Below are 14,506 nucleotides of genomic sequence, written 5' to 3' on the forward strand. Positions count from 1 at the left end.
TCCACTGCCTTCTAGAAAGGTCTTAATTGGCTCCAGGTGCCTTGATTAACCTGGAGCAACTGCCATTTGGTTACCATGGTCCTAGGGATTTGTTTAGCCTGGGGCTAACATACCTGTTTCTCAGTACTTTACTGTAGCCATCTGGCCTTGCCCCATCACAACGGTTACAGCACCGTGTTAAAATGCATCCTAGCTAGATGAATATCACTAACTAGAGATATTGTTGTTTACCTTGAAATGAAGAATATAACACAGGACCTAAACCTGAAGCTACATACATATATATATATATAATTCATACAAAATAAATTGGGATTCTGACAATCGGAGATCTTCTGCCTTCAGATAGACTCACCCTGAGTATTATATTGACAAATAGGTAAAAGTAACCAAGTAGGTAAAAAGTTTAGTTATCCTATATAACCAACTATTTCAGCATCCAAGCTATTGCGCACATAAACTTCAAATAAGAAAGAAAAGAAAACTTGATGATTACCGCAGCTGTTAGGCTCACATACTGTCTTTGGTTCATTGATGTCCTGAAGACATTTGGCTTCCAGTCTACAATTCCTTCTTAATGATGTTTCCCAGTCTAAATCTTATTGACTTCTGTAAAATTACAGGAAATGGCACTGAGATTCAACCCAGAGATTCAGTCTGGGTTACCCCGACAGCTCTATCTTCTCCCTGCAGGGCTGGGTGGGATCTGACTGGTGCTCCAAATGGCTGCCAGTTTTGTAACTCTGACAGAACTCACTACTGATTGGCTTGCCACCTTGTCTGGTAATGTTTCCTTGTCAACTCAGAGCGAGTAGAAACAGCAGCTGTAATTACAGCAGTGAGTGTGTTTGGCTGAACACCATGAGGTAAGAAAAATGGGGGTTAGCTTAGCATATCTCAGTGCAGGATCCAGGATTTATTTTGTATAGTTGGGTGTGTGTTTTACATCCCAAATATTTAAATTGTAATAATATGACAAAATTTGGTTTGTGAGATGCATCCCTGCTTGGAAACGGGATGGTCAATGTTAAATCTGCCTGTACAGATTGTATAAATGCGTGTGTTCTTATTCCTGCATGTATCTGTTGTGATTTAAGGTAATCTTATAAACTCATAATCTAGAGCTCTCATGTAAGCCAAGGGGAGCTAAGTCATTCTTGCTTTAATGATGTATTATTTTTTCCTTTATTTATATAGCATCCAAAAATGTGCTAGGCGCTCTACAGGTATAAGCTAGGTCCATGTCCCAAATAATTTATAGTCTAAATCCTTTGTGTTGATTTTCCGTGGCACCAGTCAGTCACAGCAGTTTACCCATGTGCAATAAATTGCTGAATCAAGGCTTAAATAGAGGTATCATACAGACAAAACGATGGAAGGAATAGAGGAGAAGGGTGTGTGTGTGTGTGTTTGTTTTTTTGGTAAATCTTAACCCCTTAGCTCTCTTCTATTCCCCTTTATTAGCAGAATCTTGCTGCTTTACCTAGATTGTTTTTAACACATTTGTATTTAAATTTTTAAAATGTAATTTATTAATCGCTAGCCTAATATATTTTTTTGTTTTTTGCATTCCCAATTTCCTATTTAGTTTACTTTTACTGTTAAGTATTAGACTTCATATATTCATTCAATGAGCCTTTTTCATGCACAAATTAAGATTATTCAGATTGGTTCTGCTGGCAACAGGAGAGCAGAAGCAGGCTCCTTTGAGTATGAAAGTGTGCCCATGTTGCTTCTCTTGTTGTGGTTGTCTCTTTCTCAAGAGAGGAGGGGGTCTTCAGTTGGTAGCCACCAGAGCTTGATTGGAGTTTGGAGGTCCTCCCAGGTACAGTGCTTAGGGATTGGCTGCTAGGGATTTCAGTTGCCCTGTGTCTGGTCAGGGCAATGATATAGGGGCCAGCTGATCCCCTTTGTTATGCCATTACAGAAGTAATAGGTTTGTAGATATTTTGAGTTAATAACTATTTTATTTCAATTCCATGAGACATTACAAATCTTACTCTTTTTATATGTAATCTTCATGAAGAAATGGGGTATTATGTCATTTATTTTTAAAGTTGCTTTTTACTGGATTTTGTGGGGTGGCTATTTTATGTGAAACATGTACACTACAAAAACATTTGTTTTATAGGAAGCACACAAAATGGTGAGAGAAGCTAATGTCAAACAAGCTACTGCAGAAAAACAATTAAAAGAAGCACAGGGAAAGGTGAGTTTGAAAAACAACTTATTTTCTGTGCATTTTATTATAGTGTTTAAATCCAGAATTGTTCATGGGTGAAAAATGTAAAGAGGATCCTCACTTGTGTAAACCTATGCTAATTACTAAATTATTCTGTGCCGTCTACATATACTATCTGTAAATGCTATAGGGCTTGTCATTGGATTTTTCCAGCACAATGTTGAGTAGTTGGCAGTGGACACAGCAAAACAGCAGTGCTACTGCATATGGTGCTCTAAAGGTGTACATATTGCTGTTCTTTATGCAAATCAAGACAATTACATTCAGTATCCATATTTTAAAAGTATCTAACAGTATTGCCAATTAACATTTATATCATGCCATAATGTGTGCCTAGGCTGCAAGTACTTAATTGTATTTTCTGATTTTCAAGATTGATGTCCTTCAGGCTGAAGTAGCAGCTTTGAAAACGCTAGTACTGTCCACTTCACCAACATCGCCAACTAAGGAGCTTCAGTCTAGTGGAAAAGTTCCATTTAAAAAAGGACATGCAAGAAACAAAAGTACAAGTAGTGCTATCGGTGGCAGTCATCAAGACCTCACTGCAGTGCAGCCAATTGTGAAAGACTGCAAAGAGGTAACAGTTCAAAGATTGTGTTCTTTTTGGCTAGTGGGATGTTCATTAATGTTTACTGAATTAAAAGCAATTTTATTTTCATTCCCTGTAAAATTGTGTATGGTTATGCTCGTGTTTGTAAAATCTTCATGTAGCACTGATTACTTTCAGAGATTTTTCTGTTAACTTCTGTTTCATCTTGGAGTTCCATATCAATAGCTGGTGAATTTCTGAATCTTCCTGTTTACCTTTAAATGCTTTCTTTGGGGAGAAGATTCTAAATATTTGAAATATTTTGAAAGGTAGTTACCTCTAGTATTTTCTGCAAGAGTTTTTAGACTGTCAACTTTTTTTGTTATACATTTGAAAATGTATGGGACTTGGTTAATTTCAGGCCTTTCTGCACTATTGGGCATAGAACTGGGAACAGTCAGACTAACACAAGGTACAGTCTAGTTAATCTAAAAAAAAAAGTTGAAAGTAGTTTCCTATATCTGCTTCTTAATCTACTTGCCAATTTTAATAGTTTTGCAATTACTATAAAAATGTTTTTCTTTCCTTTGTTGCTGTGCAAGGGAAACAAACACAAAGGAAACTGACTGTGCAGAGGAAATCAGGAAACTTACTGTATACAAAATGCTGTTATTACACCAGTATATTTTTAAAGAGCTGTAATATCATTCTCTAATCTTTAAGATAATTTAAATTGATTGGATCCCTTTTAAAATTTTGTTCCATTATAATTCACTGCTGACCTGATGAGCGAAAGAGTGGGGATAGAAGAGAGATACAGATTCAGCGCCTAGAAAGGAAACTAATAAGGCGCTAAAAGTGCAAAGCAGAAAGCCAAATAAAAAGAACCAAGTCAGGAACAGTAATGAGCGCTTTTCAAGTCAACACGGTTTCTTTTAAATATTGGATGAGGAGGGAAGCTGAGCAAAATACAAAAAATAAATGCAATGTAAATAATGACTGTTAGATTTTAAAATTTTGAGTAAACACATACACAAATAATGCTTTTTTTAAGCCCCCCCCCCCCCCCCCCCCCCTCCACCCCGTGTGACACTTTAAGGTATCGATAAACCATTCATTTTCTCATACCTGAGAATTTTTTTCTTTTGATTGAGGCTATGGAAAATGTTTGTTTAGGGAACAGAATACACTTACTGGGTTTCATTCACACAATGAGATTGGTGGCTTAGCAACAAGGGTATTTACAACTTGGTTTAATTGAGATAGCTGACTTTGATTATATTTAGGTGAAAGTCTAGTGGAAAATAAATTGGCCTGCCTAAATTCTATTGGTTTTTTTTAAAATAGATTACAGGAAATGGTAAAATGCTTAAAGATCAAGGAAAACTCGGACACAAATGGATAGACTAGAATAGTGTACGAGAGGTTAATATACATAAACTAATCTTTTGAGTTTAGTCAATCAGGATTGTTCTAGTGTGCATTATTTTCTCTCTGCAATGCCTCATTTACATAGAATATTTTAAAATAAGATTTAAATTGAGGTTTAATAATCATATTTGCTTTCTAACAAGCATACTATAAAATAAGCATCATGAAATTCTCAATTGGGTGTGTCTGCTTGTCGAATGTTACTTTCCTCTAGAACACCCACTGTATTCATAGTTTCTGAACTCTTGCTCACTCCATCTCACTAAAACAACAGCTTCTCTGCTTTCACAGTCCCTAATTGTGAGGTGGCCCAGAAAGTCCAGCATTGCGCTTCTCTTCTTTTTCTCTATTTCCAACTGTTCCTGTTTTCAGTCCCCTTCAAGTTTGTCAGTGAGGTTCTGTTTTCTTTTCTCAGTCCATAACTGTTATCTGCCATCCTGTAGATGGCCACATCTTCCCCATCTCTTATTTATTTAAATAGCTTTCATCCTTCCTCACCTCACAATCCTCGACCCTCTTCAGCTTTCATGCTATTAACCTACCAATCCAGCTCTTTACCTCCTGCTTCACATACACCGCTACCTCGATATAACGCCACCCGATATAACACACATTTGAATATAACATAGTAAAGCAGTGTTCCGGGGGGGGGGGCGGTTGCGCACTCCCATGGATCAAAGCAAGTTCAATATAACACGGTTTCTCCTATAACGCAGTAAGATTTTTTGGCTCCCAAGGACAGCGCTATATCGAGGTAGAAGAGTACCTCCTCATTTGACCTTTGACTATGAATTAATTTACAGACAAAACCAAGACCATTCCCTTAAACTTCGTTTATATTGTGACAGTAGTGTGTAAGGGTCCTATGGAGCTAGGCACTACACCAGCCTATAGGAAGACATGGTTCTGGCCCCAAAGAGTTTACAATCTAATATGATGACAGAAGTGAGCGTAACAAACAGTAGGAGGGAAAGGGGATGAGGGTAATGGTAATAAGGTCAAGAGGTTAATTTGGTTAGCTAGTGACATCTTCATAACTTCAAATCTAAAAGTGTTTTTTTCTTTTCAAATAGAAGTAGATAGACAGACATCATCGGTCCTCATTGGAACTCTGTGTATCTGTTTTAATTTCATTTTTCTGTAGGCATGTGTGGCTCTTGAAGAGTTTGTGAGGAGAAGGTCGTAGCTTGTGTGAAAGTAAAATTAATTATATTGTAAGAATAGAAAGGATTAAAGAAATGTCTGCACCTTTAAGCAAAATTGTTGGAATGTTGCAATCCAGGTGTCAGGAACACAGACATTAGCATAGAACAATTGCACCGTTTAAGGGCAATTGGTGAAGTATTAGCCTTAGATCGATAAGAGTTAGTAAGGAAGTAGGATATGCATGCTGTGCCCCATGTTAATTTTACTTTTTTGCTTTCTTTGTCCCTTTGTCTAATTCCCGCTCTTTTATCTGTATCAATAAGACTGTTTGGGTCTTGCATGGCCACTCACATTATCTGGATGCTATTGGCGGAGCGCTGCGCTAATAAACAGAGTGGTCTGACAAATTGTGAGTCCTGATTCTAACTTTGACACTTGTGAATCAGTTCAGGGAGGGTATTCTGTGTGTTAGGGAAGACTGGTTTGTAGGACAAAAGGACAAGTGGGTGATCCATCCTCAACATCCAATTTATTTGTTTCACTGCTTCTTCTGTCTCCTTTAGTGCTGCTGCCTGTGTATAAAATACCATTCCAATCCCACTTCATCAAGACACTTTCTCATTCAGAGCTCTCATAAGCATGTGTTCCATCAGTTCCATCAAGAAGTGAATTAATAATAAAAACTACACCAACTCCCACCTTTTCCCCAAAATCTGATCAATTATTTCCCGCTCACGCTTTCCCCATGCACCTTGTCTCCTCTCCCCTCAAAATCAGCCACTAACATGATCTCATATGGTTTGGCTCCATGCTCCAGTAATGCTATGTGGTACCTGTGAAATCATAGCGTGAGATATGCCTAGCAAAGTGAGTGAGAGAATGGAGTTTTTGAACTTTGAAAGACCTCAAATGAAGAATAACAGTGAGTTTAAAATGATAGGCTGAATTCTTCTCTTACATTAAATTCTTTAGATATACAAAGGTATTTTTTATTTACTTTGCTTTTAAATGTAACAACACACCACTTAGGGTTGGTCGCCTGACAAAACTTTTCAAATTCAGAAAACAGGCAGTGGACAGACTGAAAGATGTAACAGATACACAGATGTAAAGGAATTAGTAACTTCTTCCAGTTAAACAGTTGCTCTTGTGTTGCCAAGGGTATCCTGACTTCAAGACTTCAATGACTTGCCAATTTCCTCTCTTGTCTCATTTTTTAATATTTCAGTGCCCTAATACTGCAGTAAGTTCAAGGTACATGAAACAATACAACTTAAATTGCTTATTTTTGTATACTTAGGCAAAGTAGAGATTTAAAAATAAAGTATGGTTAATGTGCAACTGGTGGAGCTTTAGAATAATATGTAATGTAATGCTTTTTAATTGAAATGCAGGTATTATAAACTGTTCAGTTTTAGCACAATTGCTGTAATCCATAAAATTTTCACTAGATTATAACTTTTTTTTGTTTAAAAAGTATCTTTCTGGATTTGTTTGTTAGGCTGACTTATCTCTGTATAATGAATTCAGATCCTGGAAGGATGAGCCGACTATGGATAGAACATGCCCTTTCTTAGATAAAATCTATCAGGAAGATATCTTCCCATGTTTAACCTTCTCAAAAAGTGAGGTAATGTATTTATTCTGTCTAAATGTTGATGCTGGCTTTATGTAATGTACCTAGGTACTTATGGAATAGTTGTTTGCACATGTTTTACTCAGTATCTGAAGGCTGTAAAAATTATTTCTTCACATAGTTACATATTATTTAACTTTTTGCCTCATTATAAAAAAAATTGCACCAGTCAAAATTAAGGGCTGAAGCCTAACTTAGAGTGGTGAGATGTTGTACAGCAGTGGTCACCAGTCGGTAGATCGTGATTGACTGGTCGATCCTGGAGCCTCTGACAGTCAGTCACAATCTCCAGTCGCTAAAAGTTGAACAGCGTAGTGGAGCTAAGGCAGGCTTCCTGTGGCGGCATGGCAGGGGATCTCCGCGCACTGCTCTTGTGTGCAGGCATCGCCCTTGTAGCTCCCATTAGCTGGGAATGGGGAACTCTGGCCATTGGGAGCTGTGGGGGTGGTGCCTGCAGAGAAGGTCAGCGTGCAGAGCCACTCCCCGCCCCAAGCACTGCAAGGATGTGCTGGCCGCTTCCAGGAGCCTGCCTTAGCACTGCTGCACTGCCACCCAAGGTAAGCACCGCCCTGTGGGAGCCCGCACCCCTGAGCCCCCTCCCAGAACCTGCACCCCAACCCCCAGTCCTGAGCTTCCTCCTGGAGCCAACACCCCAGACCCCCTCCTACACCCGGAATCCCTGTCCCAGCGCTGAGGCTTCTCTCGGAGCTAGCACCCCATACCCCTTCCTGCATCCCAGCACTCTGCCCCAGCCTAGAGCCCCCTCCTGCACCCCAACTCCCTCCCCAGAGCCCACACACCCTCCTGCACCCCAACATTCTCCCCCTATCCAGAGCCCCCTCCTGCACCCAAACTCTCTCCCAGAACTTGCACCCCTCACCCCCTCCTGTGCCCCTGCCCTAGGCTCAGCTCAGAGCCCCCTCCCACATTCTGAACCTCTCGGCCCCAGCCGAGAGCCCGCACCACATCCCAAGCCCCTCCCCCAGCCCAGTGAAAGTGAGTGAAGGTGGGGGAAAGTGAGCAGCGGAGGGAGAGGGATGGAGTGAGCAGGGTGGGACCTTGGAGAAGGGGCAGGGTAGAGCCTGGTTTGCACTTAAATTCAAAAAGTGATCGTGTGTGTAAAAGGGTTGGAGACCACTGTTGTTCAGAGTCCCCCTTCCCTACCACTGTCACTGTATCCAATACTAACTTACTATTCCAGACATGACTCTTTCAAGTAGAGACTCTCATTCTTCTCTCCCTCCTTCACACTCTAATGTCCTCAGGAGTTTGGGGATTGTGTACTTCTCTTATCTTACCAGGAACTTTTTACTATCTGTCTTACTTCTGCCTTTATGTAGATTGTCAGAAAGGCCACAGCACCCTTTACTTAGCAGACACATGTCTCCTCTCCTAGTCTATCAGAGCAGCAAATAAAGTAAGGCTTTGGAGCAGGTAACCAGGGCTGTGGTGCATTCTACTTTCATTGAGGAGGGAACCTTAGACAGAAGGGCTAAGGTCACAGAAAGGTGAAAGAGTTGGGAACATAATTGATTTCGGATTAAAACAGTTGTGTGAATTTCACCTTCATTGATTTTTTTTTTCAGCACTTTGAATTTTCATTTGTTGCTGTAAATATTTTCCTAGCCTGTCGCTTTGATCATGTCATCCCTTCACTGGCATCCTCTTCTGTATCATATCAAACCTAAGCTACTTGTCAGTACTTTCAAAGCCCTTCATGGCCTATCCCCACCCTATCATTCACTACCAAGCTGTCGATACTTACCTCTGATTGGCCCATGATGCCAACCTCCATAGCTCATTTGTTAAATTTTCAAACAAGCACTCTTGTGCTTTCTCCAGTCCTGCCCCATATGCTTGGGTTGTGCTCCCTGTAAACATGTGTAAAGCCATTTTACTGTTCTTGTTCAAATCATTCCTTAAAACGCTCCACTATGGTGATACCTATACTTGAAAATGGCTAGGCTAGGCTGCTGTTGTGCTGCCACAGCCTACCATGCTGACCAGTATTGTCTTGTTTCCTTGTACTTTCCTGTTGGTTGCTCTGTATTCGTCTGTTATCTCCTGTCTTATGCCTAGTTTGTAAGCTCTTTGGCAAGGGACTATCTTTTTTGTGCTGTGTTTGTACTGCAGTGGGGGCCTGGTCCATGGCTGGAGCTCCTAGGCACTATGATAATTTAAATAAGTAGAGAAGTTACCTTTTTTTATCATACAAACCATTTTTATTTTTCATACACCAGATAATCTGTGTAGAACTGATAGCATGCTCCTCCCTTCTGTCAAACTGGGTTTTGCGGATCATGGCCAGATATATTTTCTCAGTGCTTTTTCTCCGGTTTCTACGTATTTAACGTATTCCATCTAGAAGCCCCTAATACAGTTTAATTACAAATATTGCTAGTCGATTCACTGGACAAAGGAGACTGTACAAGGATAAAATATGCAATCCCTCCTGTCCCAAGCATTTCCCATCAATTTTATAGAAAGATGGAGATACAAATAGTTCCAAATGAGTGTGGTGAGATCCAGAGTTTAAAAAGAGAGAAAAAGAAAAAAAGGGTAATAATTCTCATGTTTCAAGTAGCAGAGGTATTTCTGCTTTGGCAATTTATATGTTGTACAGCGAAGACATGAAAGGGACATTCATTTTGATTCCTATCCTCCTCCTCCTCCTCCCACCCAAAGAAAGAAACATATTTAAATTGGAAATGAGTTCAAGGCCTCGGGTGAGACAAAGGGATGGAAAGCTGTTATAGCCGGTAAGCAGCCAGTTCTGTATTTGCTGTCATGAGGAAATTTAAGGCTGGTTCTGTGCATAAATTACACTGTACATGGAGTGACACACTTTTATTTTCTTTTAAGTATAACCAGAATAACTGAGAATCCTGTGGCACCTTATAGACTAACAGACGTTTTGGAGCATGAGCTTGAAGTGGGTATTCACCCACGAAAGCTCATGCTCCAAAACGTCTGTTAGTCTATAAGGTGCCACAGGATTCTCTCCTGCTTTTACAGATCCAGACTAACGCGGCTACCCCTCTGATACAGAATAACTGAATGTATAAACTAAATGGTAACTAGATTAAGTTGTGATGTCTGCTTATTTGATTAATGGAAAATTGCACATACTTGAATAGTTCATGTTGTATAAATTCTTGCCTGTATAAATATACTGTGAACGTGAACTATTCTATTTCTTTCTTGGGGGAGGGGCAAACAAGGAATATTCTATTTAAACTAATGTAATACTGTATTCTGTGCGTTGATTTCTAAGATATCCAAAGCAGAATAACACTATATATATGGTAGAAAGAACATTGATACAGAGTAGTTTTAATAATACAATTAGGAGTTTAGTGGAAACCATTGAAGAATAATCCTTTAATGGACTATATTAGCCAAATTGAACTGTTGTGTCTATTTAAACAATCATGTGGGCTGAGATTGAGTCACATCCAGTTTAGTTAGCATATCTCCAATACGTGAAAGCACTTTAAAACAATGAATCAGGAAAATGAGTTAGGGAAAGAGGTATTTTAATTTCTGCTTTATCATGTTTCCAGAGGAAAATATAACCAAGCTTGCTTTGGCAACATTGATAATCTATTGTTTTTTTAGGTATTCTATACATTAATCAGTTTTATTCCTTCCTGATAATCTTTTAAATAATAGTTGGCTTTAAAAAAACAGAGTCAATGTCCAGATACTTGGACTGAAACACTCCTTGCTTAAAAGAATGTTTGATTTCAGCTGAAGAATAATTTCACTATTAGTCAATGCTTGAAAAGAAAACAAACTAGACCTTCTATTTTGGTTGTTCTAAATGCAGTTACCTCACAGCTTGGAGTTCAGGGTTATTTGGAAAGGAGCCTAGGAGTTAGGACCTTTTGGTTTTATTTACATTGACATACAGGGCAAATTCTTTACCCATCTGTCATTCAGTTTATCGATCTGGATAGCTGAATTTGCATGTATAGACTTTGCTTTGATTAAATTATATTTATATACATGTAAACCTCATATTACTTGGATAATGCCAAACTACTTCTAATTAGTTTCTTTGCTATCGTTTTGTAGTTGGCTTCAGCTGTTCTGGAGGCTGTTGAAAACAACACCCTGAGCATTGAACCAGTTGGCCTGCAGCCTGTTCGATTTGTGAAAGCTTCTGCAGTTGAATGTGGGGGACCAAAGTATGTTAAACCAAATACTTTAGTCATATGAGAGGCACAATATTTTTCATCTGGCGTTTGATGGAACTGTTTTAACTGTTACATGAGCCTAGTAAATTGGATTATCTTAATCTTTTGTTTATGGCCTCTGTATCTGGCATATTAGAATGCTATGCTGAACTTTTGTTAGGGGAAAATAAATGAGGACAGGGACCATCTCTTTGTTCTGTTTGTACAACACCTAACGGAACGGTGTCCTGGTCCATGATTAAGTTTCCTACGTACTATGGTGATGGTAATAATAATCACACATGTAAAACACAAGCAGAATAACAATGCAGGAAAAGCCTATAAGAGGAATTTAAGAATCTTTTGGTACTTTACTTAAGAAAGACACATAAGGAAGAGTAATGTTTAATTCATTAAAATGATCCAGTCCTTGACTTAAGGCTTCAGTTTTCTCTGCTGCTCTTTTGTGTTCTAAAGCACCATCTACACTTAAACAAAAATAAACGCCCCCAAGATCTCTTTCCTGAAGAGTGTTTGATCTAAAATCAGCTATGTAAGTTACATGCAATAAGTTTAAATTACAAGAGCCTGTGAACGTGAACACCGTGACTACCCCCTGCAACTCCTTTTTGGATTAGGACCCCCAATTTCAGAAACACTGGTCTCTCCCAGGAAATCTATGTAGTATAGGGTAAAAGCAGAGAAAAGACCAGATTTCATGGCGGAAGACAAGATTTCACAGTCTGACGTGTTTTTCATAACCGTTAATTTGTTGGGGCTCTATTTATAAGTTTTAAATGAATTGTAGTGAATGCTCTTCTCTGTCATGTGACTTGATGTGTTTTATCACCATCACAGGCTGTCTCCTATTTCCATCAATGGAATACGTGTCACAGTGGTTTATCTTTGTTCCAAAGCATTGGTTTGAGCTTCTAAATTATTTTTAGCATATTAAAAGGACTTGTGTGACCATAAGAACATAGCAGGAGAAATTTTCTAGCTTTTGAAATCTTTCCTCCTCTCACCAAAAGCTTTGCCAAAATTGAGATCAGCTAGTCTGATGAACACTGAATGTATACTTTTTAGATAAACACAACAGAATATTTTAGCTATTATGCTTTTAGTTGGTTTTGTTTCATTTTTTAAAAGTGTGTGGTTCTTCTACTTCCTGATTTTAGAATTGAAGGGGGAAGAGCAAAAAACTTCTCAAACTACTCATCTTGCCACTACTCACCTTGCCATAGGAACCTAATTTACCTGTGAGATGTGCAGTTACTATGCTGGTAGATGCTACAGAAAAACCTAAAACTTTCTTTTCTAGTTTATATATATCAAGCTTTTATTTTAACAGTTTTTTCCATCAGATAAAGCTGAAGATGAATTATTCCAAATTGTAAATACCCCCTTTTCTGCTGCTGAGGAATGTAGGTGAAACTCCCTTTAAACTTAGTGCCTTCCCTTAATTGTTTAGCTCGATCACCATTGGCTAACATGACCCTTCCCCTGGGACTCAATGTGTTATATCTGTCAGTGTGCTTATATTCAGATGCACACAAACAGTGGGTGGGGGAGGGGGAATGGACCTGGTCATTTAACCCTAGTTCTCTATAGGGCAGCCTGAAACATTACTGTCAGGCTTTTACTTCAGTCCCTCTATTCAGGATTTTTATAGTACCTTGAATACAAAGTGCAATATAAACTTCAGCATAAAAGCAAAAAAAATACATCTTACACAAATGTTTCAGGTTTGAGCAGTGTAATAACATAAAAGATCAGTGCTTTAGGACAAATAAATGTAATATCAAGCACAAATCTTTAATTGATTTTTAAATAATTGAAAATTCAAAGTATGATAGCATATTCCACAGATGAGGAGCTCTAGTGAACAAATCCTTTACTCATTGTTTCAAGTTACATTCGGCCAACTTGAAATGTAGTGAATGAGGGAATATATGCTAAGACTGATCAAGTTTGCTCAGCTTCTGCCTTAAGGGTCTTGATTAGTAAAATTTAATGGGACGCAAATGTAAAAACAGAATAGTTGTTGTAAACCATAATAGTTGACAATGTAGAATAGTAATTGCAAACTACAAATCAAGAGGCTGGAAGGGGAACTTATGCAGCTATTACTACATATTTTTGTTTAAAACAACTAAAATAGCATCTTATGTCCTAAAACTTGCAAACAGTCGAGTTTCCAAAATGCCATTTAAAGCAAAGTAAGCACATTTTATATTTTACAGGAAATGTGCACTCAGTGGACAAAGTAAATCATGCAAGCATAGAATCAAGTTAGGGGACTCAAGCAGCTATTACTATATTTCTCCTTTTTGCCGATACAGGGTAAGTATCTACCTTTATCTTGATTTCATTTTGAGCTCACATTGTGTTTCCATGCAAATATGTAATACATGAGAATAACCTTTTATTTTCCATTTGTTTAGATCACTTCTGTGTGTAACTTTTTTACATACATTCGGTATATCCAGCAAGGACTTGTAAAGCAGCAGGATGGTAAGTGAAGAATTGTAGTTTGGTACAAATGTGAATATCCAGTTAAATGGTGCATCTGTGTCTAAAACATACCAAATACTCACTTGTTAACAGCAATAGTGACGTATTACAGAAAAGTTCTGTGCTGGTACCTGTATACTAGTCATTACGTTTAGGTGTTCTCATACAGTATTTACATGAACAATGGTTGTTCCGAGCTTAGGGTGTAAAAATATGCAAGAGAAGAAGATTGCAATCTCTTAGCCAAATGCAGATAGAAAATATGCTTTTAACCACTGCTATCAGAACATCATGAAGCAGTCTGCTTAGACCCCCAGTTTACAATGTGAATGCTAAACAATGGATGAATTCTCCAGTAAAGGGAACTGATGATATTGCTGCCATTTCCTCAGGCTGTTTTCCCCGAACTGCCAGCTTCATTCTTGTCTGAGCTGAGTTTTGGACAGCTAGCTCTCCATCCAAGCTCCTATCTAGGTTAGTAATTAGGAAAGCAGCTCATCTGAATTATTCAGCAGAGAATCCTGTGGCACCTTATAGACTAACAGACGTTTTGGAGCATGAGCTTTCGTGGGTGAATACCCACTTCGTCAGAGCCATGGAGCTGGAAAATTTATCAGCCACATCCGATCACCGCGTTCATGCACCTCCACGTCACACCTCCAAACACCAGGAGTAAGGTATACGCCCTTATATGCCAAGCCAATCCCCCCTCTGCTACTGGTGACATTGGCCCAAAATCTTGCCGACAACCCTGTACGGGCAAAAAGATAAATGGACACAAATCAGATTAAGAATCGGCAAAATACAAAAACCTAGGAGAAGCACTTCAA

The 14,506-nt window shown here is 38.8% G+C and overlaps 1 protein-coding gene across 3 annotated transcripts in view; it reads left to right on the forward strand.

The window, feature by feature from the left end:
• RAB3IP (RAB3A interacting protein) overlaps positions 1-14,506 on the forward strand; it is a 51,267-nt gene that overhangs the window by 26,602 nt on the left and 10,159 nt on the right. For all 3 annotated transcript variants that reach the window (XM_032796536.2, XM_032796540.2, XM_075066393.1), the window contains 6 exons: positions 2,132-2,209; positions 2,616-2,819; positions 6,850-6,978; positions 11,062-11,174; positions 13,406-13,505; positions 13,607-13,676. In XM_032796536.2, the coding sequence (XP_032652427.1) occupies positions 2,132-2,209; positions 2,616-2,819; positions 6,850-6,978; positions 11,062-11,174; positions 13,406-13,505; positions 13,607-13,676 (694 nt within the window). The remainder of the gene's footprint in view (positions 1-2,131; positions 2,210-2,615; positions 2,820-6,849; positions 6,979-11,061; positions 11,175-13,405; positions 13,506-13,606; positions 13,677-14,506) is intronic.

This window comes from Chelonoidis abingdonii, chromosome 1 (genome assembly GCF_003597395.2).
Source record: "Chelonoidis abingdonii isolate Lonesome George chromosome 1, CheloAbing_2.0, whole genome shotgun sequence".
NCBI lineage: Eukaryota > Metazoa > Chordata > Testudines > Testudinidae > Chelonoidis > Chelonoidis abingdonii.